Genomic DNA, 27,017 nt, shown 5'->3' with positions numbered 1-27,017 from the left:
CAAGCAATCTATGATATGACTTCTAATAGAATTCAATTGACTATCAATTGACTATCAGTATTGTATTTCAAACATATAGTTTTTAATTATAGATTTTTTTTTTCGTAATATAATTTGATATCGAAAATAATAAAATATTATATTTCATTATATTTCAATTTATATTGTTATTATTGTTAAAAATATATATATTATTGATTATTGTTAAAAAAAACAAATTATGATAAAATATTAATTTTAGATAAACAAAATTTTATTAAATATTTCATTATTATCAAATTATTATCAAAAAATAATTATTATGTAATTATCGAAATTATTATTCAAAAAATTGATAAACTTTAAAATTGATAAAATTGAATATTGAAATAATAACTAATAAACTTTTTCTATTATTTATAATTATTTTATATTTGTAACTGTAAAATCAGTGTTAAAAGTGTTTATCATTTTTAACTTTTTTTTTTAAGTAATTTTATTTAATTATTATAATGTCAAAATAAAACAAATGAAACAGTAAATATTATGAGAATTAAATACAATAAAAAAATATAATAATTAAATAATAATATGAAAATAAAAAGGAAAAAAAAAAGAAAAAAAAGAAATTTTAATTATATATGTATTAATGTAATGCTTTACATTAATACTTTTAACAGTTAAAGTCTATTAATAATTTTTATAAATATTTTTCCATATTACGTATGAATTATATAAAAATTTATTCTAATGTATGAAGCATTTTAAGTGCGATGTCGAAAATTTAAATTTAAAATTTGTTAAAATTTGTTTGTTATAATTACCAGTTGTTGGCTCATCAAGGAATAATACTGAAGGATTACTTAAAAGTTCCAAAGCAATATCTAGCCGCTTTTTCTGTCCACCGGATAGTTTTCCACATAGAGTATCATAACAATGACTCAAACCTAACATTTCTAACAATTCCAAGACCTGATAATACAAATAATTACTCATTATGATATATATCATATTATATTTAAATATAATAATAATTAATATAATAATAATTACTAAATTATTAAATTTAGAATAATTATTAAATAATTATTAATTAAAATTTATTTAATTAATTATTTAATTAATTTAGATAATTTTTATAAAAGATAGTAATTACAAGAATTTATAATAGAAAAATATATTATTATTAATATCATATTTTGTAAATTTCTTATAATTATAATATATATAATATATATAATTATAGTTACAAACTTGAGTATGCTTATAAGCTGAACTGATACTGTAGCCAAGTTTTAAATGTGCAGCTAATGTCATGGCTTCTCCCACAGTAATTCTTATTCTCATCAAGGATTCCTGTTGTATGTAACATGAAGTTCTTTTCCATCTCTCACTATACGGTACTCTAACTTTTCCATTTATTAGAATCTTACCGTGGACTCCTTTCACTCTGAAATATTATTTTATTTTTGGATAAATCAATTGCATTATTAATCTTTAAATTATTACAATATATTTCTTTTATTTTAAATTTTTCAATATTATTTTGTAATATTACTAGGATTAAAAGTTATTTACAGAAATTAATTAATCATCAATAATTATTAATGTCATCAAAATTTTATATCATATCAAGAAATACTTGATTAAATGATACTTTAATCTTACTTTAATTATATATTATAAGAATTCTGGATATAAAATATTAAATTATGTTTCAAATCACGTTTTCTTTCGTATATATTCTCTTCTTTATATATATATAATATATTCTTTATATATATTTTATATATAAAAAAATTTATATAAAAATAATTTTATTTATCAAGAAAATTACTTTTTTATATAAAAATATAAATATTTTTATTTGTTTATAATATTCATGGATATTTAAAATTTTTTTGAATCTATTTGAACATCTATATTATATATTACTACATCTATATTATATATCTATATTATATATTATATTATATATTATATTAATATATTCATGAAATATTTTGTGAAAGGTTGTTTTTAAAAATAAATAAAAGTAAAATAAAACAAAAGTTAATATATGAAAATGTTGCTTAATGTATTAAATTATAGCAATTTAAATTTATATTAAATGAAGTGAGACGAAAATAGAATAAGACAACTCTATTTACAATTTTAAAAGTTTCATTCTTTATCTTTTTTTTTGTTTATCTAACACAAACTTAAACTTAAAATGTTTATAACTTAATAAATAAGCCTCAAGTAAAATTTTTATATATCATCATTTTATATTTGTTGTTGGCCTTTTAATTCTTTACAAATATTACATTATATTAACATCTTGTAAAATACTTAGTAATAAAAAATAAATAATTTGGATTTAGAATATACAATATTGAATAGAAAAAATAAGTCTATTATTATTATTTATATATATATATATATATAATTTTTAATATAAACCATAAAAAATAGTGATGATTGTATAAATACAATTCAAAACATAAAAAAAAATATAAGAATAATAAATATTAACGATATATATAAAATATGTTTGGATCATTAGAAAAATGTCGATTGAAGCTTATTTTTTAAATTATAAGCAATTTTAGTTTGTATTAGATAGAATGAGAGATAGAAATAGAATAAGAAGATCTATGCTCAGCAATACATAGATACAGCCATATCGCATTGTTTGCTTAGGCAATAAGATTAAAAATTTTAACTAAGCCATTTTAAAATTTTTAATATAACATTCACTCATTATAATATAAAATTATAATATATATATATATATATATATATATACATATATATATACAGTATGTATATATATATATATACATATACGTACATACATATATATACGTATAAATATACATATTTGTATTTATGTGGTAAAATATAGATAATTTTAAATATAAAGTTTCAAAACAAAAAAGTTATAATAAAAAAAAAATATAAGAACAAATATATATTATAAATTTAATTTATTATATTTAAATTTTAAATTTTCTTTTTTCTCTATACTAAAGTAGAATCGTTCATAACAGCATTTTAATTTAATGAAAAAAACAATTTCATAATATTCATTTATTATAAGATATATCTTCTATTGTAGAATAATATTTATATATATATTCTATATGATCGCAATTTTCTGTGTGCATTTAATTAAATATTTCAATAATAAAAATGACTATGTATGAATGTTAAAGTTATTAATATTTATAGAATCGATGTGGAATATAAAATACTGATATGATTATATTATATATTCAAATTGTATACTAATAACCAATAATCATATTTTTATAAGTAAGTTTGCTTTAAACTTTTTAAATATTTAAGAAATACACACGTGTAACCAGCTAAAACATTCAATAAAGTAGATTTTCCGGCCCCAGAGGGACCCATTATAGCTATTAATTCACCGGCTCTGAACTCGCCACTGACCCCGTGTAGAATATCTTTGGTTTCTGGAATAGAAAAAAGTACATTTTTTAAAATACACATAAAATGTATATAATATATAATTTTTTTTGAACTATATTTGAAAAAAAAAAGTATCATCTTCGAATTAAAGTGGTTATATAATAATGTAATTTTAATCTAATTAATAATATAATTTTAATCTAATTAAAATCTAATTTCAATTTGATTAAAATAAAAAGGTAAGATTTATTATTCAATAAAACAATTTTTTTAGAGCTAAAAAATGATCAGATATTTATAAAAAATATGTTAGATTATTCAAAATATATGTCAAATTTAGTATTTACAAAATGCACTTTATTATAGATTTATCAATTTATCAATTATAATATTATATAAAAATTTTCTCATGATTCTCTAAAAAAATTACTACTATTTATTGAAAAAGAAATCATTGTACAAGATATCATGTAATATATTATTATTTCAATATCATATCAGATATTCTCTTACCGTTTTTACAGATTCAGAATTTTTCCAATTCTTAATAATAATTATATCGTGACTAAAAGTTTTATTCAAAATATAATTAAATTTATTTATAATATTCAATTATTATAAAAATATATATAAAAAAAATTAATATAAAAAAAAAATATTCATTTATATTAGAAATATTCATTTATTCGATCATATAAAATGCAATATGCAAAATATATAATATGAAAAATATGCATAAATTTGCATAAAAATCTATAAATATTGATAGAAATTAGATTTCAATCATTAAAATATTTTCCAAATGTTTAGAATTTTTCTCGATTTTATACAATTAGAAGTTATATCAAATGAAATAAAACTGAATGAAGCAATAAAGTACAAAATAGGATCAACTTTAATAGCATTAAATCTCTAAGACTTTAAGTAGAACAACTTCAATAAAATAACATTGAAGATTTAAACGGATTACTAATATGCATATAGAATATTAATATATTGAGATACCTTTGGAAGTTTACAATAAGTTAGATAAAGTGAATGAAGAGACAGATAGCAGGGCAACATGGCAATGTGATGAAGATAAATTTTATCTTCGTTCTATCTCACTCTATACTTAAATTTTAGTCTTAAATTTTTCGTTAAATTTCAATTCTTTTCTTAATCATTATATTTATCATTTATATATTATTATCTTAATTTATTATCTATATATGATTATCTTTTTTATGAAAATTTTCAAGAATTTTATTTTGTGATGAAGTATTGAATTTAAAAAAAATTGAAAAAGAAAGAAGAGGATATGAAAGAAAGTAAATATATATAAAAAATTTATTTGCATATTCTAAATCATAAAAATTGTCATCATGATTCATCATTAATTAAAATATTTTTAATTACTATTCATATTGATTATTTATTTACTCTTTTATTTATTTTTTACTCAAAATACTCCTTTATTATATTAATTAAAATTTTATTGTTATGTAATCAATATTTTGTTATAAAATAATTTTAATTGTAATTAAATAATAACAATAATTTTTTATAAATTTCATTAAAAAGTAATTAATTTTCTATTATTTCTATTTGATTTCAATAGCATTTCAATAATGATATAAATATAATTTTTTATTAGTATTCTATATAATAAATAAAGAAATTTGTATAGAATGAATTTATATAGAATTTAAAATTATTTAAAAAAAACAAAATCCAATATAAGAATAATCAAAAAATAAGAATTAGACATCGATCGTATTAGAAATTTTTTATTAAAATTATTTTTGATTTCTATTAAAATTATTATTTTATTTATTATTATATGCATTATAGAATCTCAATCTAGAAAAAGTATATTAATATTTATTAATATATGCATTATGATATATTAATGATATGAAAATCAATAATATTATTTTGACAGAGTCGATGAAAAATATTCTTCAAACAAGAGTTAATTAATTAGTGTTTGCTAGTTAGTATGTAATTACTTATTGATACTCTCGTGCTTTACAATTTTTTTTATTATTATTGATTCGACTTGTTAAACGAACAGTAGTTTTTCAATACTTCGTTCAATAAATAAAAATGATAAAAAAAAAAATAAAAAATGTAGAATAGAAATAGAGATGTTTAATACAACTGACATTGACTTATAATTATATTAACTTACAATTGACATATTATTCAATTAATCAAATATCATTAATAAAAAATCGATATTTATAAAAATATATGAAAATATGTTGATATTGACTGTTATCCAATATATCAAACATCGTATATTTATAAAATATTGATATTTTTGCTTCACTTTATCTAACACAAGTTTAGTTGTTTAACTTGTATAACTTAATAAATGAATTTTAATCAATATTTTTGTATATTAACTTTTGTATTTATTTTAATTTCTAAAATCGTCCTTCTAAATGTACTTCATGAATATATTATCAATTTACATAAGTTATTTAATTCAAGGAACAAAAAAATTAAAAATTATAAAAAATAGATTAATCGAAAATATTAATTTATAATAATTCAGAGAGATTTTTTAATGAAAACTATATTTCTTGCTTTTTGAACTTTAATTTTTATTAAAATATAGATATGTTTTTATTTCATATATTTATATATAATAACTAATTTCACTCATAATTTATATATCAATATCTCTAAATAACATATATATATATATATATATATATTCAAATTATATTCACATTAATAAGGCAAGGAGTAACAAAATTGTTTTTAAGATTATTTTTTTTAAATTTCAAAATAAAATAATAATTTCTATTATATAAATTCTATATCTAATATTATATAATATCTAATATTTATGAAATATAAAATATATATTTATATTTAATTTAATATCTGAAATTAAGATTTATCCATTAACTTATATAATATTATAAAAGACCTTACAAGATTTTAAGTAGAATAATTTAGAAATTAAATGTCAATAAATCTAATGAAAAAAATAAAATAAAAAATATAAAATAAATGATAATATATTTTCTAAGTATTATGGATAACATTCAGCCATATTCAGAATAATGTTATCTAATTTAGAAATCGATAAAAATGCATCGATAAATGCATGACGACATTTCTTACATACTTACGCGAATGACAATAGCGCATATTTTATATGACAATATTCGATATGCTTTAAACAATGATTGTTCAGCAACATATCACTTTTTTTTTTGTTATTTTTGTTACTATACATATTTTGAATATGAAATAATAAGTACAATATTTAATGCAATTATGATTTATGAAAAATATATCAAATGATTAATAATGATATTACATATAATGTACGTAATTTAAAATTATATTTCATAAGATAATATAATATATTATAGTTATATAATATAGTTTAATAAATTCAGTTTATTATAATATTATGATTAAAACTTTGTGCATAATAGGTTAATAATGATATTAAATTTTACAATAATAGTTATTTGTTGAAAAAAATTTTAATGAAACATCGAAAAATCTAACATTTATATGCAAATTTGCATAATTTCTATTTCAAGGAATTATTTAAACGTTAAATTCGATTTGTAAAAATTATTAGATATGTCAGCAATTATTATTATCCTCTGAAACTAATCAAATATTTTTGTTAATTTATAAAGAATACAAAAAATTATTGTGAACAGATATGATCAATTAAACTTTATACATATACATTATATATTTTATAAATTCTAGGTTAAAAGTTCGTGCTATTTTTATAGTAGTTAATAATTTTATTTCAAGAATATGCTTATATTATTTCGATAAAAATAAAAGCATAACATACAAGTAGATCAGATGACATATTCAAATGTTAAATATTCGAAATATTTAAATTAATTATTGGCAAAAAAATTATCCGATTATCCGATAATCATGTTTTGATCTTATTAGAAAAATCTTTATTAATCATTAACTATTTTTAACTTTATTAATCATTAATTATTTTTAGAGACATAAGATAAAAATTATAGAAATCTAAATTTTTACAATTGGATATTTTATTATAATATACATAATACTTATTTGAAGATTATTTTTAATATGATTTTTAATCTATTATTATTTTTTTCATTTGTTTTTTCTCTATTTTGGAAATTTTATAATAAAGATTAGTTTATCAATAAAAGCATTTTCTTTATTAAACATTTATAAATGATAATTATGAAAGATTTGTTTATGTAATAAATAAAATCAATACATACATAGAGTGCATTTGATATAAAAATTACTATGTATGTGTGTATTACATATATAGTGTATACATATATATAATACTATGTATATTCAAGGATATTTTCTGAAACACATACGTATTTGTTTTTTCTTTGCACTGAAAAAAATTGAAGTAACATGATATAATATGACCTTATGATAATAAATTATTGTAAGAAAATATTTTGTTTTAATTGTAATGGTTTTGTAAATTAATAGAAATGATATATTATTATTTTATATTTAATACATATAAAATGATAAAATAATATCAATAAAAAAACATAAACGATATCGATTGAATAAAGTTCACTTTATATCAATATAATCATGACTATATATTAAACAAAACTAAATTAATATATTTATTATATTATATTAATGTAATTAAATAACTGAACTAAAATATTAGATAAATAATATGATATTAATTCAATTATGATGTAATTCTCTAATATTTATCTTTTTTGACTTGTTTTATATAAATTCAATTTTTATACTTAATTCTTTTTTTCTATTAATATATATTAAAATGTATTCTACAATATATTTTAAATTTAAAAAATTACAAACTATAAAAATGAAATATTATCTATATGTTATTTTAATTAATTATACATTTTTAACTACAAAATAACTTTTGAATTTTTCAAAATTAATAAAATGATTTTTATTGATTCAAAAAAACAATTAATAAAATAATATCATATTGATGTATTAAGTATACTGTGCTTCACAAACAAGAGTGATTGTAGCGATCACTATTCTTTTTTTTTTTATTTATTTAAATCCTTTTTGTCAACTTTTAATAATGATGAGATCTTTCAAAATATCTAATGCGACTTTCTCCGTTTAAAACTTTCTTTGCTAATCTCGGGATTACTTCAAGACCACTTTCTCTTAACATCACGAACGATATTTAATGGTTTAAAAAGTAAAAGTGTATGCGTGATCAATTCCAAGTTCCAATTGATCAGATTCCAAGTTTCATCGAATGTTATAATCTTATAATTTCAAATGAAATAATCTATTTCAAAATTTGTATTAGTGAATAAAATGAAAGATTTTTCAAAGTCCAGTTGCACAATTGAATTATATATAAGTGAATATATAAGTGACAAATTATAAATTACTAATCTTAATTAAAAAATAAATTGTGAAATTTATTTATTATTTTATTTATGAAATATATATGAAAGAGAAATATATAATTAATTTATAATTTGTTAATTCATTAATATCATTAGATGATGAGTTAATACACAAGAAAATTCAGATTTTAAAGAATTAAATTTATTTTTAAAATGTAATAATTCCATTAGAAAGCTGTAACATTTTATAAATAAACGTAGTTCAAAATGTAGTACATTAAAATCTAAATTGTATTCTTTCAGTGTGCTTCTTGTTTTTTTTTGCTCTATATATACTTATGAGTACACTATGCACTATGCATATTTTCAAAAAAAAAGAAATTGTGAAAAAACTGCATAAAACACAAGAAATAATTGTATTGTCCAATATATTAAAAAAAAGATAAATTTAAAATAATATTTTTTTCATAAAATTTTCTATAAAATAATTAGAATATATTTTTATAACTTTGTTAAATAAACAGTGTAAAAGTTAATTATAAAAAAATATGAATCTGAAATATTTGAACATCATTTTTACAATTCTATACAAACATGGCACTTGGATTTAATTTTTGACTTATCTACAAATTTTGGCAAGCGTATGCATCCACTTCTTAATTCTCGCATTATACGTATATATATATATACTTTTCAATAGTTGATAATTGATAATTATTCAAAAATATTCTATAAAAATAAAATATTATTATCACCATTTCTTTTTTTTTCTTTTTTTCCTTTTTATTATTTTTCTTATTTTTTTTATTTTTATTCTTGCAAAAAAATTAAATTTTCATAAAATTTTTTGACTTTTTATTAAAAAAATTTACTATTTTTATTAAATAAATATTTTAAATTTATTATTTTATAAAATAATATCAATCAGTATTCAATAATTATTTCGTACGTTGAATGCATTTGATATTGAATTACTGGATCTAATGTAAATCTATTTTGATATTTCGAATATATTTTTTTCTTATATATTGATTACGATATTCTTTACATAGCACAATTCAATAAAATGTAATAAAATGTATGATTAACGTCATAGTATTCAATTATTGATAATCATGCATTGTCACGATGTCTATTTTTATGTATATATATTCAACAATAACGAACCTTATTTGACTTAGTTTTGCTTGGATCTGTTTTCTTTTGAAAGAACTCAATCATCACTATATACATATTTTATAATGGAGCAAATAATGCCCTTACATAAATATATTAGAAAAATTTTTCTTTTTTTTTAGTGCAAAAACAAGATAATAAATATATCATCGTAATGCAATATTCTTGACATTAAGACAAGTTTGCATTTTATGAGAAATAAAATTATAAAATTATATAAATGATATTTTGTAGATAATTAACATTTAAGATGTTATTAAAGATATTATTGCTTTAAAATATAAATTTACACCATAATATTTATGAGAGAAAATTATAATATATATAGTATAATATATATAAATTTAATATATATTTTATAATTTAATATATATATATAAATTATAATATATATAAATATTAGGACATTGATAATATTTTGAGAATTTGAATTTATCCTTTTAAACTAATCTAAAATAAAATATAAAATATATGAAATAGCCTAAAAGAAAAGATAATAATTTTAAAATATGTATTTGTAACATATACATATTTATAGATTATGATGATTTTTTATAAAAAAATCAAAAATATGTAAGATTATTCATTTAGAAAATTCACATATATTTTTAATATTAAAATGCATTTTTACGAATTTAGTGAATAATTATAATTTTAAATTGCCTATATATATTTTTATTATATATCATTAATTATTATAAATAAAATATTATTAATTAATAATACAAAAAACCATATATTTATAAATGAAGTATATCAATATAATAATGCAATAATTATTTAATTTGCATTAATTTATAATTATAATTAATTTAATAAATAAGATTATCTAAATTTTTCTTAGTTTTAACTATTCTAACACTCTAACATTTCAAATCTAGTAATTTTTGATTAGTAACTATTAATTGATTTCTAAAGTATTAAAAAGATTCTACTTGGATTATCTTTATAACAACTATCTTTTTTATATATTCTTTCTTAATTTATATATTCTTTTCAATATAATAAAATAATATGAATTACTATGAATACATAATATGAACTTACTTGATTTCAAGTTTCGAAAGCTCCATTCTTTCACTGTAAAACGAATGTCGCAAAAAGTGACGTCCACCTCAGGCCTTTTTGGAAAGGAGCACTTGTCTTGAATGAAATAACCATCATTTGCGGCAATTGCAACTTCGTGTACGTCACCATGATTGTTATGATCGATTTGACAACAACTTAAAGACGACTTGGTCGAAGAACATTGTGCAGAAGTGGTCATCGTTCGATAAACTACGATTAGTGTGTTTCTTTCCACGAGTGTCGCTGCGTTCGTTTTGAAACACAATTCACATCAGTATTGCATATCTAAAACACAGCACTAAGAATTCTGTTCTTCTTTCTTCCTTTTGGATTGGCAGATTCTTTTGTTTTCGAACTAGATAATTAAAATTCGCGCATCATTGGTATATGTCGTTCTGTAATAAAAAAGAAACAAAAATATAAATATATTAAAAAATATGTAATTATTATTTTTTAAAATAATAAAAATAGTATGATACAACAAATAAATTATAAATAAATATTTAAAATTATCATTTTTTAAAATAATAAATAAAAATAGTATGATACACATAATATATATGTATGATATAATATGATACAAATAAATATATATTATATATATATATTAATTATTTAAAATGAGATCGTCTTCAATTTCAATAATTTTTTAATATTTCGTTAAAAGAAATTAAAATTATTTTTTAATATTTTGTTAAAAGAATTAAAAGAAATCAATATTTTGAATTTTTTTCTTTTTCCAAAATATGTTATATCTTTATGTGCGATCATTACTTATGTACTATTTTTTGCTCTATTTTATACCTATAAGCAGAGATATCGATTGGCGTCCAAAAATATATATCTATAAATATATCTAAAAGTATACCTAACGGGTGAACCAATTAAAAAACTTTTTTTATGGATTTTAATAAGAGTGAAAACATCTTAATCTTAATTTTAACTTACTAGATTTTCAAATATAAAACAATTCTTGAATCGAAATCACCAAAATTAATAATATAATACTTAATATTTATTATTGTAATATCAGTTTCAAACTCGTTATGGATCAGTACTAAGTATGGTAATATTATAATATTATTATAATATTATATATTTTTTTTGGAATATCTGCCGTTATGTTATATTTTTATAAACAATTGGTCAATGATTAATTGTTTATAAATATATATATATTTATAAACATATAAATATATTATAAATATTATATCATTATAAATATATTTTCACAGATGCATCTGTATAGATAAAATTCTATGTAATAGTAATAATTATTTTTTACAAATATCTCAAAACTATTATCAAGCGGTGATTATATGTATAAAAAAAAATTAATTATTTTAAATTATTTTATTAAATAATTATTTTTTAAAATTCTATGTAATAGTAATAATTATTTTTTACAAATATCTCAAAACTATTATCAAGCGGTGATTATATGTATAAAAAAAAATTATTTAAAATTAACTTTTATAATATTAAAAATCATCGAAATCAAAGACGATGGTCAATAATATCAAATATTACTAAATATAATATAATTAATTAAATTAAAAAATTATTTGATGTTATTTTAATATATTAATTTTAATTTATAAATTCAATAATTTTTTATTATTTTTCATATATAAATGTTATTCTAAAATATAATTTCATAAAATTGATAATATTTTGAAAATAAGAAACTAATATATTATAAAACATAAGATAAAATTCGATTTTAGTTTTCGAGAAAAAATGTTCGATACTATTACATTAAATTCTTTTATACGTCTTAATTTATGCGACAGAATATAGAAATAATGGAAGTGATAATGATATTACATCATTTATGAGATAATAATTCTATCATAGTAATTTCATGCAAAGGTCGTTTTATATTTTATTTTCATATTTCGCGAATTCGTAGGATTCATTTAAAATCCTATTCAAGAGATATTACTACCTCCCTAGAGATACTAAAATATGAATATATTAGTTCATATTATTTTAGATTAATCCTGTAATAAGATATTATAATAATGTTATATAATATTATGTAATGTAATATGTTTATACAAATAATTGATAAATGATTAATGATATAAACTGCCATAGATGTACACACACACACACACACACACACACACACACACACACACACACACACACACACACACACACACACACACACACACACACACACACACACACACACACACACATATATATAAACAATTCAATATATAGAAAATTTTTTGCAATTTTTAAAATTAAATTATTCGTCTTATTAAAAAAAATTGTTTAAAATATTCATTTTTATAACATTTTCAAAATTATTAAAATTTATTAAAATTATTAAAATTATTGATAAGGACAATTGATGAATGATTTTCGATTCATCTAAAATAAAATTAAATAGACGATATGACTTATAATAAATTACATATAATTAAATTATAAACATTGAAAAAATATTTTCGAAAAAATTAATCTACATAATTTTAAGAACATAAAATATTTGTTAAATCTTTGATTTAAATTTATAAGACATTTATAAATTTCGAAAATCAAGTAGTGATCTTGTTTAATATAGCAACGAAAATATCGTAAAATTATTATATTTGTATTGATGCTATAATATTATTCATAGTAAGAAAACCGGCTTAAAATTATAGGAAGATTGGGAAAGAATGTACAAGGTGCATGATATGTCCTTGAAATTGGAATCTGGAAGTTATTTTGTAATATGTATTAAATTTATTAAATTAAATATATAATATTTATATATATATATTTATATATATATTTATAAATATATATATATTAAATATTTTGTAATATGTATTAAAACATGCTAAATCGAACGACATTTTTGATATTTTTTTATTTTTTTCAAAATTATTAATAAAATAATAATATATAAAATTATAATAGTATAATGATATTAATTATTAATGATAATAATTATTGTATTTGTTTTCGATTATTTCATTAATCTAATATTAAATTAACTAAATATTTTTATATGTATAATATACTCTTGAAAAAATGTATTCATACCTTACAATTGATACATTAATTTAATTAATAAAATCAATTATCAAATAATCAAATAATCAAATCTACATAATATAATATTTATTATTTATATGTTTCAAGTCATAACTATAATTCTAATAAAAAATTCACATCAATACATAGCATGTATCATAAATTTCTTTAAACATTTTGATTCTCAATTCCTCCTTGTTATTCTTCAACTATCATTTTCAATTATGTTGTTATCAACATAAAAGAAAATAAACATTAAAATTTATAATCTTATAAAACTTATAAAATTTAAATTTCCTTTATCTCTATGCAGTCATATTTGTGAATAGAAGTTGCCGCAAAAAGTTTGATTAATGAAAAATATATGAGAAAATAATAATGATAAAAAAGATAAATAATGATAGAATTCCGAAATGAAAATAACGAATGTCCTATTTATAATATATTATCAAAGAGGAACGAAACCAAAGATCTGTGATATCTCTTTTTTTTATCACTATATATATAAATATATATTGTAATAATAATTTATATACATTATTACTTTATAACGAGATGTCATGAATTGATGAAGTACCATTGATTTTAATACTTTACACAAAATATATATATATATATAGGCATCAACGCTAACTCCATCAATCATTCTTAGTAATAATTAATCTATTCTCTATGTATCTCTATATTATAACTTGTTTTTGTGTAATCTGTTCACTATTATATAATACGTTGTATTGATTTCGTTTTTTGGCAATGCTGCTAACAAAATTGCTATTTTAAGAGAAAAATTAGTATAGTTAATGATTCATATTAAATAAATTATAATAAAAATTACGCTGCTTAAACATAACGCGATGACACAGGTATAAACCTGTAAACAGGTGTAACCCTATAATATATATAAACATGAATAGAATGGAAATATAACGTTATTCTATTATTTTTGCAGCAATTGTTGCTTTCCAATTAATTTGTTTTTTATCTATTAAAACTATTAGAATATCTTTTCAAAAAATAAGAATTGAATGCCAATTGAATTCTATATTTTAAGCTTGTTAGCTTTTTTCCATTTTATTATTTCCAAATCAGATTTTAAAAATCTAGAATGCTTCCAATAATTCTAATTAGATAATTTTCAATTAATTACTCTTTTATTGTCAAAGTATAGTCTGACGTCAAAGATGTTATAAGTCTCTTCGGCAATCCCGATTATAATTACTGTATTAAGCAATATAGTTTAACTTATTCAATATATGACTAATTAATCATACGAATATTCGGAATTTTTTAAAAAATCTTGGAAATTCTTCCAAGTCAAAATTTAGACAATGAGTTAATTAATTTATTTAGTTATTAATTAATTTATTAATATTAAATTTATTTTCGCTTTATACAATATATAAAATGTATTCAATTATTGAATTTAAAAATAAGAATAAGATTGTAATAATAATAAATATTATACAATTGATTAATAGGATATGTAATAAAATACATATTTTAATATAATATAGATTATTTAATATAAATAAAAAGTTTTTTTTAGCAAATAATAATAATTTCTTACGTCAACATTATGTAAGTACATATTCATCTCAGTGTGATTTTCCCATGGTTAACAAGATTACAAAGATACTCAAACAAATCGAATGAATATGCAAAACATTTGTAATGATATAACATTACACATGAATAATAAGAAAAATCTATATTACGAACTACTTATCATTTAAAAATAATCGTCTCACTCATCAAACAAACATTTTTTGCTTTTCTTTATAAATTTAAAGATATAATGAATAATATGATCGAATTTATAATTTTGATTTTATTATAATTATGCCTTTTGCATTGATCATACATATAATATTAATTACAATTCTTAATATAACATAGCTATGTAAAAATTTTTCATAAAATTTTAAAAAAAAACTACATGAATTTAATACAAGGATCGTAAGTGTCATTGTATATATATATATAAAAAAAAAAAATCTTATAAATTACATTTCAAGACATTTAATTTAATTACATTTTAATTTTAATTAAAATTTTTTTAAAAAAATTTTAAAATTTATTTAACTCAAAAAATCTGATTTTAATGAAAGTTTATACATATTCTATTTATAGAACATGTACAATAAATTATGAAGCAATTTTTTTTTGTTGAGAAAAGAATGAAATCAAGTCTTAAAATTTTATTATTTCATGAAGTTCTAAATATAAGTTTGTTTGAAAATTTTTTTAATAGGATAATATAGCATTAAATTATAATTCTTCATTTTATAATTTAAAATTTCGCTAATGTAAATTTTCTAATAAGATAATGTTCCAATATTTTCATATATTATTATATAAGCATAATATTGCGCAAATCAATCTCATCACAATAATTATCATAAAAAAAATTTCTAAAAAAGAACTATATTCATACGAAATGCAAACAAAGAAGTTCGAAATTAATAAATAAATTAATTATAATGATTAATAATGATAAATTAATTCAAACAAGACAAATTTAGAGAGAGAAAGATATTTGGATGATTCATTATTTGTAGTCACAGATAAATGTATGACATGAGTAATAATTATTATTAAGTAACAAACAGATCAATCATACATTAAAGACATTGCTAATTATTATTATTAATGAAAGATTATTTTATTTTTAAGAAAATAATAATTCAAAATGACAATTTTGACAAGGAATAATTTTTTAAATAATATTTGCACAATATATCAGTATTGTACATCAATATTATTTATTTTAATAATAATTACTTATCTGAATAACATGTAAATTTAAAAAAATTTTTTCCTTCAATTTTAATTGTTTTCCTTTTCTTTTTAATATGTATTTTAATTGCTATATCAATTACAAATTCATTAGCAACGATATTAGGTTTAGATTAATTATATTTTAATATACATATTTATTTCTTTAAAAAAATTTAATGTGTTTGATGTATCTTATAATGTTAATATTGCAAAATTTTATTTTGTCCCTTCTTATATGAATAGATATATTTTTATGTTCTATTTATATACATTTCTATCTACATACATTATAAATTATGTGAATAATTGTTAATTATGGCATAGGTGTGGCATATAGTGATGCATTTTAATGATGCATTTAATTTTTTATTTATTTATTCTAGCATTGTAGCTTTTTTAAGTCTTACATTTTTTTTTCTTTATTTTAATTTTTATTATAATTCAATATCTATACAATTTTATAATTATAAATAATTTTTATGAAAATTGATAATTTTTAAGAAATGATAATTTTTTTATAAAATAATTTGTTAATAATTTTGATGTTTCAATAAACTATAATAAATAAAATAATGTTTAAAATGCAGTATATGAGCATCAAACTTCTTGAATTATTTCAAGTTTTGTTTGTTGTTTTGATAATTATTGTAACATAATGAAATCTCATTTCTACTCATTTAACTTAATTCTTTAACAATTTATATAAAATATTTTTAATATTTTAATATTTGTTTCTTTATATTTACATATTTTATACTTATCATACCATCTTATTTAATTATTTATTTTTATTCATTATTTATCTTAATTTTCTAATAATTTTTTTTTATAACATCTTATTTGAGAAATATAATCCAAAAATATAAGTAGAAATCAATGTTAAAAAAAATCATATAAAAATTATAAAGAGTTTAAAAGTGCAAATTTTACATACTTTTTTTGTGTAAAATTTGGTACTATATTTGCTTCATATATATATATGCAATTATATTGATTAACAACTGTACATATGTATGTTACAATCACATGTCTAAAAATCGATGAATAAAAATTACAACACAAATATTAAATATATTATTATAATTCTCATGATGACAGATATTTTATATTGATTCATTTATGAAATAAATGAATAATATTATGAATATTTTTTTTTTTTTAGTTATAGATTTATTATGTTTATTATTGTAATTTATTACAAAGCTACATTTATAAAAGAACAAATATTTATAAATTACAGTATTTAGTATTTAAAATACATTATTTTGAATTTATAAATGATTAAAAAATATTAATTGTTAAATGGATTATTTAAATTAAAATGTTTGTTTAAAAATAATTTATTAAAATATGAATAATTTAATAGTTTAACATATATAATATTTAATATAATATACATATATTACAGAATATATTCATCGACAGACTTTTGAAAATCTATTCTAGAGAGACTATTCTAGAGAAACGAAACGAACAAAAATTTATAATTTCACTTATAAATAAATTAATAATTTGATTAATATTTATGTATATCAACTTTTATGTTTATTTTAGTTTCTGAAATCGATTCTTTGAAAATATTCCGCGAATATATTAAAAATATATGATTGATTAAAAAGTAAACTATATAAGTATATAATTATAATATAATTATTATATATTTTAATTATTATTATATATTAAAATATAAAAAATACAATAATATATATATATATATATAATTTTATTATATAAATTCTATATACGAAAATATCTAAGATTATGCTATTAGTTGCAAGTTGTAACTTGAATCTAAAGTGACTTTCCACTCGAACGGACGCGTCAAGGTCTAAAAAGGATTGTATCATTATTGCTTTCATAATTCAATCATTGCAAATTTCTTTATCTCGAAGATGTCGTTGGCATATTTTCACCAATGCTGTTGTATTTTGTCTTACATATTGATTTTATAATTCGCTTGAGAATTGTTTTAGTTTTATTAACTTTCTAATATTTTACTCTTTACAAGTGAATTATAATTAATTACGATTAAATTAAAGGAAGAATTTTATAAAAAAAAAATTAATTGAATATTTAAAGATAATCGTTACTAGGGTTTATACATAAAAAATCGAGGCAAATTTGAAATCACCAAAAGACAAGATAAGAGGAAGAACTAATTCTACCTAATGAAGACAATACAAATCATCTCTTACAATACATCTCTTACAAATTATGCAAATTTATAATAATGTTTCTATCAAAGGAATTTGATAATGGAAATTATGAACAATTAATTCAATTTAATAGGATAAATAAAACAAACATCTTTTTCCTCTTATAAAATATTGTAAAATTTCTTCATTATAAAATCTGAAATCTGTTTTGCGTATCGTTTGTTTATAGCTGCTGATTCAACTTGATGCAAAAACTGGAAACAATGCCAATAGGACATTAAAGTAATGTAAGTATTAAAAGTACATAAAATATATACTTTTAAACGTTTATAATTTTTTCTTATTATTAAATTTTTATTATTATTCTTAATAAATATAATGATTTCTTATTATTAAAATTTATATTATATATTATATTATTAAAATTTATATTTATATAAATTTGAATTATATTTATCAAATAATATAAAATGATATAAAAAAAGTTATAAATTTTATGTTTACCGAATAATTAACGAAAAAAAACAATAGAATTGAATATAAAATCTCGCAATCAAAACTCGATTCCTTTGAAATTCTTATTTTCATATTTATATTTGTTTAATTTATGGAAATACCGAGGAATTATGGAATTATGAGATATTTTTGATAGAACTTAAGATTAAAAGATATATAAAAAAAATCAAATTTATATACGTATATAAATATTTACAAAATATCTTCAAATATCCATAGAAATATTTAAAAGCAAATTATTCTGTTGCAGCAAAATATCTAAATTAGAAAATTTCAAACATCATTATTATTATATGTATAAAATCCTCATATATAAAAAAAATAAACAATACAAAATAAATTAATGCGATACAGAATAAAATAAAACAATACAAAAGAAAGTTCAAGAATAGAAGATAAGAACAAAATAATAGTAAAACAAATAATAAAACAATTATTACTATTTGTCAATAATTCATTAAAAAATAATTTTGATAGTATCATAGTTATAATATATATGTAATTTATTATATACTGTGAAGAAATTATTCATGGACATATGGAAACATAATGATCTTAAACATATGTATTACAAACATACTACATATGTATTACACATACTACTACATATGATATATTATACTGATTCATGTATATATAGTATTTTCATCCATCCATGTTTATTTATCTGTAATATTTTATTGCATGGCTATTTAGGTCATTCAGAATAAATTTTTTTCATATCAAGTTTATCATTTTTATATAAATAATTTTATTTTAATAAAGAGAATATATCGTTATTTTAAACAATTGTCATATTCATAGAAAGGAAATAAATGTGAATTATATATGTATATACATTTGAATAAATTATATGAATAAAAATGATTATAAAATCATTATATAATTAATCATCATCGCAAAATATGATTATGCTATACAAACATTCATATTTAATATATATATTTAATATCATATACATAAATTATGATTGATTATAGCCATTGTATATTATATACAATGATATACGAATGGACTGGACAAAAATTTATTTTCTCATGAATTGTAATAAATTTGAAATATTCTAATCCTAATTCATTTAGAAGATCATCGTATAGTAAGTATATACCACTATTATATTAAACTATTGTATAAAGAAACATTTTACGGTTTCGAAAGAAGTTACGATTTTAAACTATTTATTTTAATAGTATTTAGTATTTGTTGTTATAATATCGATTATCGCATTTTCGATTCAAGAATTGTTTTATATTTTGTTTCCACTGATTCTAAGTTTTTTTGTAAATAAATACTTATTAAATGATGATATACTTATACATTTTGAGTATCAATCGCTGTGATATATAAACAACATATATAAACAATTGATAATAATATGTATATCATCATAGCTGATATAAATGCATAAAGACGAAATTCAATAGTAGCAATAACACATTTTATTATTCACTTTATTATTTCACGATTGATTTATATAAAATTTAATATATCTCTGATATATCTGATATATAATGACAAATATTTAATTTTTGTAATTTCTTATACAACAATACTCGTGTTATTATTATACTCGATCCAATACGATTCCTTCAATTTTCGAAATTACTCTATTTAAAGAATTGCTTTAATTAAAGCTTGAAACAAACAATTCAAATAACGTAATTGTTTTTAAAAATAGAAAAAGCTTTGAAATCACGTAGAAAGGATCGATCTCAATATAATTTCGTAAAAAAAAATATTAATATTAATACTTTATATATATAAAATAGTATTTCATCCAAGAAACGATACTTGCGCAAAATAATGTTGCAATCTTAGCAATTTCCTTTCAAAAATTACAACATATTTGTTATTATAGTCCTTACGATAATCATCATTTTAACATCATCGTATTATGAATATTATATCAAATGTATACATTATAAATTTTCATATTAAGATATTAAATAAATTTCAATCGAATTCACATAAATATAAAATAAATATAAAATTTATTAAATAATAATATAATTTATTAAATAAAATTTAATAATAAGTATGAAATATAAAAAAAAGATTACTTTCACTTTGTTTCTGAGGAAGAAAGCAAATCCTATTTCACCTACATATATACATTTTTAGAAAGTTTCACAATAGTAGCAAACGAACATGTAAGAGAAACCTGCATAAAATTTAATTTGACTTTGAAAGTTTATAATTTTGTAATTAATAGAGCAAATTGTAAACCAAATTTATTAAATTCAAAACTTTCAAAATTAAAAAATTTTTTTTAGTATTAAAAATAACAATAGAATTTCTTTTTTCGATTTTGGGTAAAATTATATACATTAATTAATAATAATATCAAAAATAATTCTCCTGTTTCCAATACTCTGTATATCCATCTGTTATACTTAATTAATTATTAATTAAATTCAATATGATTAATGAGTTAATTATTAGTTCTAGCATTGAAGTATTTATCAAGAGAAAGAGATATTGTATACCATTATATTCAATAAATTACTAATATTAGAGTTAATGTAGAGTTAACTTACAAGATTTTTAAAACAAATCAAGATAAAATATGGTATATGGTATATGGTAAAATACTTTTATTCTATATTTTAACAAATATAATTGTATATAAATATAATAAAATATATGATACATATAAAAAAAAATTTTTTCTTCTAAAAAATTGTCATAAAATTTTTTGTTTGTTTAAAAAAATTTGAATTAAAATTTTAAACAAACATAAATTTTTAATCACAAATCATGATCTTTACGAAAATTGCAATTAGGAGTAAATCTGTGCATATGTATGTAAATTTATATATTTGCAGATATATTAATTTTTCATTAAATTGGAAATCGCGAAAGAAACAATCCAATGAAATATCAATCGCATGTGTTATCAAATCCATAATAATTGATATACAATTATTATAATTTCATGTTGCAATAAATGATTCTAATTTGTATGTAGCTTGTCAGTGTCGAATAATAGAAGAGGATCCATTACAATTCTTAAATATTCTGCGCAACATCAATTCCTTTGACAAGTAAAATAAATACGATGGACAAATATATATTATATATATGTAAATATGTATATTTATGTACATAAATATATAACTGATGATTTTCTATGCATCGAATATATTGAATTATAAATAAATATATTGAAATATATTGAATATGCATTGAATTATGTATATATATATATATTATACATATATATATATATATATTTTTATATGTATATATATATATATATATATATATACATATATTTAATTTATACATATAGTATATAATTTAATGAATTTAATCATTCGGATTTTGATGATTTCTAGACATATTGTAAAAATTAATGATTTTTTCCTTTCACAAAAATTTATTTAGTTTCTAAAATATTCGCAAAAAAACTATTGTTAAGTAATTATATTAAATTTTGTCTATACGTATAACTTCAGTATATATATCAGTACGCAATTTTCACCTGTCAAAATTATTTTTTAAAAACACATCATAAGATTTCTATAATATAATAGGTAGACTAATATTACATAGCACTTATTTATAGCAAATTTTTCTTTCGAAAATAAAATATGAAATTTAATTTTTGGACGATTGAAATTAAAATAATCGAAATTATTGACATTGACAATGATAGCGATATAGTTATCATACTTAATATATATATAATTAATATACAAATATTTAATATTCATAAGAATATTAGAAAATTTAAATCTATTTTAATTATTAATTATAATAGAAAAATTACAATTTATCATCATATATCAAATAATATAATTTAAAATTTATTTTCGAAATGAAGTTATATTTAAAAGTTTAATGAATTATTTAAATATAAATTTATACATATATCTAATTCATTAACTTTTTAAAAAATTCCAATTTTTTAAAAATTATTAAAATTTCTTATAAAATTAATTGTAAAATTTCTAAAACTAAATATATATATATATATATATATATATATATATAGTTAAGGACTAAAATTAACTTCAAATATTATAATAATTATAATATATCAATAATATATATTTTTTATAAAAATTCGCCGTTATACAAAACATAATTATCGAAAAATTTTTCTTATTTTGATCTCAACTTAAAATTTTACTAATTTCATTCTTCAATTTTAATAATAAGTATATTTATATATATATTTTATATATATATTTTATAAAATCAAATTATATTTTTAATATAATCATAATATTAGTCTTATAAAATATAATAAATCACTATTTTATTTGTATCATATAATATTCTATAATATTTAGTTTATAAGATAATTTATAAGATATAATTTATAAGATAAAATCGATATCAATAGATTTAAATTTGAAAATTGTAACTTTGCCGCCATTAATTATGCAATTGACGAAATGTGAGCATAAAAATTACTGATGCATTTTTAAATATCTTTTTAATTAAATTTTAAACGTGATTATGTATATTCAGTTTTTTAACATTTCAAATTATAGAATTAACGAAATATCTGTGATACTTATATCATACAATTAATTTTTTCAATATTATTTCACAAATATATATTGTTATCAAGACAATAACATAATATGAATATATTTATTTCATCAATTATCAATGATACGCGCGCGCGCATTGATTGATCAAAAAATAAATAATATCATTCAAAAAATATTATCATTTAACCCGACCTTGATTATTGATAAATTTTGACAGAAATATTTTAAGCTTTATAAACAGAAAAGAAATCAAATGAAAAATGTTAAAAAAAGGAAGAAAATGCATCTCTATAAATAAAAGAAGAAAACAGATTTCCAGATAGTTTATTCTATTTTCAAGATGAACAACAGATTCATGTATACGCGCCAATTTTTTTATGACTTATTTTTATATCAACAAATAATGCTAATTAATATAATAGTATATTGTATTATAATAGATAACTATGTAACTTTGTAACATTTAAATATGAATGTTGATATATTTGTATTATTAAAATTCGTTATTTTCTTACCTTAATAGTTAAGAAATAGTTTATCAAAATTTAAAATTTCATTTGAGATGAACAATGAACGTATGATAAAAACGTATAATTAAAAATATACGTAAATTACTCCCGAAACAACCAACACGAAAGTTCGCAGAAGACTGACTTTGACATTATTGCGGCATAGCGTCTATCATTCGCTCTCTGTCTCTTTTTTCTATACGCAAGCGTACAAAACGGCGCGATTTACAGATTGTTACTTGATACATGTTTTTTAAATGAATTGTAATTTTTTGCAATCTGTTAATTAATTCAGATATAATATAATACACACATTTAATTTTAAATGCAACTCGTTTATATGATATGAAATAATATGATATGAAGTATATATATGTATATACTAGATAAATATTAAAGAAATATACAAAATATATACAAATTAAGTTTCTTAAAAAAATGGATATAAAATAAAATAAAATTTTATAATCATTTATTAATGAATATTTTTTAATGTGTTTATTAATATGTAAATAAATATTTAAAAATTTTAAATTAATCAAATTATAAAAATATGTAAATTAAAATATTTATAAAAATTTAGATAAATAAATAATAGAATAGAATTTATAATAAGAATAAATGACATTTTTAAATATTTTAAATATTAAAAAATTCTTAGATTCAAAATTATATAATAAAGAAAAATTTAAATTTAATTCTCAAGATTTCCGTCATTAGAGCAGCACTATCTAAATATACATATTTTATATAAGTTACCGACTTGACATGAGATTTAAAGAATAAAAGATATAAAAATGTATATAGTCTGTAATCAAATTTACATGACATCAGATAATATATAAAATAGATCTAGCATTTAATTATTTTGATTTCTATATGTTGCACTAAAACTTCTTATTATTTTAATGTTACTCTCAACATTATTGACTATTTTCAAATATATTTTAAAAACACATTCTGAAGTTGAATATAAAAATAATTTATCAATTAATATTTTGTTTATAATTTTTTATTAAAATTATATAATATTAAATCTTTATATTTGATAAAAATTAGTGTTCAAACAATTAATTGTTATAGCATCTTTTATTTTTATTATATAAAATATTTTGTAATTAAAAATTATAAATAACAAAAGAATAAATTCAATAAATCTTTGATAGCGTTATTTTTTGATAGAATGTTTCAAAATTTTTTTATTATTAGATTAGTCTTTCGTTTTTTGTTTAATTATCATATACTATCGCTGTCATCAAACAATGCTTTGCATTAAAATATTCACGTCATATTATATTTTATGAAATCACCATTAATAAAATCGAGAATTTAATATTTTTTATATTAAAAACTGAGATAATAGTTTTGAAAGAGATATGTTGAATATCATATAGAATTTTAATTAACATCTTCGTCTGAATATACGCTAAAAACATAAACAAGATAAGTAAATAATAAGAGATGAATAGAAATAGAATAAAAATCAGTGCCGCCATCTTTAGAATGTTTCAAATGAACAAAATATAAAAGAAAAGCAAATAATAGAAAAGAATTAATCATTAATACCATCTTTTGAATGCCAAAAATATTTCTTCAAAACCATATAATAGAATCTTAAAGATACGATAATAAGAATCTTAAACATAATCATAAACATAGCGAATAAATATGACATGTTACATAGAATGACATGACATTTTATCTTTATGTCTCATGCTTTGAAATATCAACGCCCTCTACATTTACTATAATACTAACATAGAAACATAAATGAGAAACGGAATAGATGACATCTTATGGGATTTCGTATTATGTTCAACCTAAAAAAGTATTTCTTACGCTATCTAGCATATAATCTAACTACATATACAAAATTAAATCATTCAAAAATTAAATCATACAAAGTAAAAATTTAAACTTATATATTTCATAATTTTAAAAATTGAAATGAAAATATTATTCATCATTTTAATATGAAAAATATAATTATGCAATTAATCTCATATTATTTCTTATAAATATAATTATATTTCTGATTAGATATACTATAATATGATTATGATTTATGTTATTATATATATTATAATATATGTATGATAATATATTTCTTAAGTCTCTCACTTGCCTAAAATAGAATCTGAAATATTATTTATTTTTGGCCTCAATTTGTTGCTTTTATATAAGACATAAATCATTTCAGAAAATCGCATATATTATTTACAATAAAATATTAAAGTAAAATAAATAAATATTAAAAGTTAAGTTTCATGTTCTAACATCATTCAATGATGAAATTTTAAAATACCTTAATTTAAATCTTAATAATAAGATTAAAATCTTAAATCTTAAATCAATATTGTATATATATCAAAAATATATATTAAAAATACAATCATCTTATTCAAAGCGAAATAATATATATAAAATTAAAACTTTTAATAATTCAATCAAAAAAAACACTTGAATATTTCTCAATATTTTAAAAATAAGACTTCAAAAAGAAAAATTAAGAATAAGAAGACAAATGAGAGTCAAAGAGAA

At 18.0% G+C, this 27,017-nt stretch overlaps 1 protein-coding gene across 1 annotated transcript in view; it reads right to left on the bottom strand.

Annotated features, from left to right (window-relative positions):
- Positions 1-24,610, bottom strand: part of LOC122716896 (ATP-binding cassette sub-family G member 1) — a 30,141-nt gene extending 5,531 nt beyond the window's left edge. The window contains exons 1-5 of the mRNA XM_043940388.1: positions 24,483-24,610; positions 10,956-11,371; positions 3,320-3,437; positions 1,234-1,429; positions 804-951 (exon numbers count right to left, since the gene is read on the bottom strand). Coding sequence (XP_043796323.1) covers positions 804-951; positions 1,234-1,429; positions 3,320-3,437; positions 10,956-11,175 — 682 coding nt within the window. The 5' untranslated portion in view covers positions 11,176-11,371; positions 24,483-24,610. The remainder of the gene's footprint in view (positions 1-803; positions 952-1,233; positions 1,430-3,319; positions 3,438-10,955; positions 11,372-24,482) is intronic.
- Between the last annotated feature and the right edge of the window lie 2,407 nt (positions 24,611-27,017).

The sequence above is a fragment of the Apis laboriosa genome, unplaced genomic scaffold (assembly GCF_014066325.1).
Source record: "Apis laboriosa isolate Shangri-la unplaced genomic scaffold, ASM1406632v1 scaffold49_cov149, whole genome shotgun sequence".
NCBI classification, from domain to species: domain Eukaryota; kingdom Metazoa; phylum Arthropoda; class Insecta; order Hymenoptera; family Apidae; genus Apis; species Apis laboriosa.
This window is presented reverse-complemented; position numbering and strand designations above follow the sequence as displayed.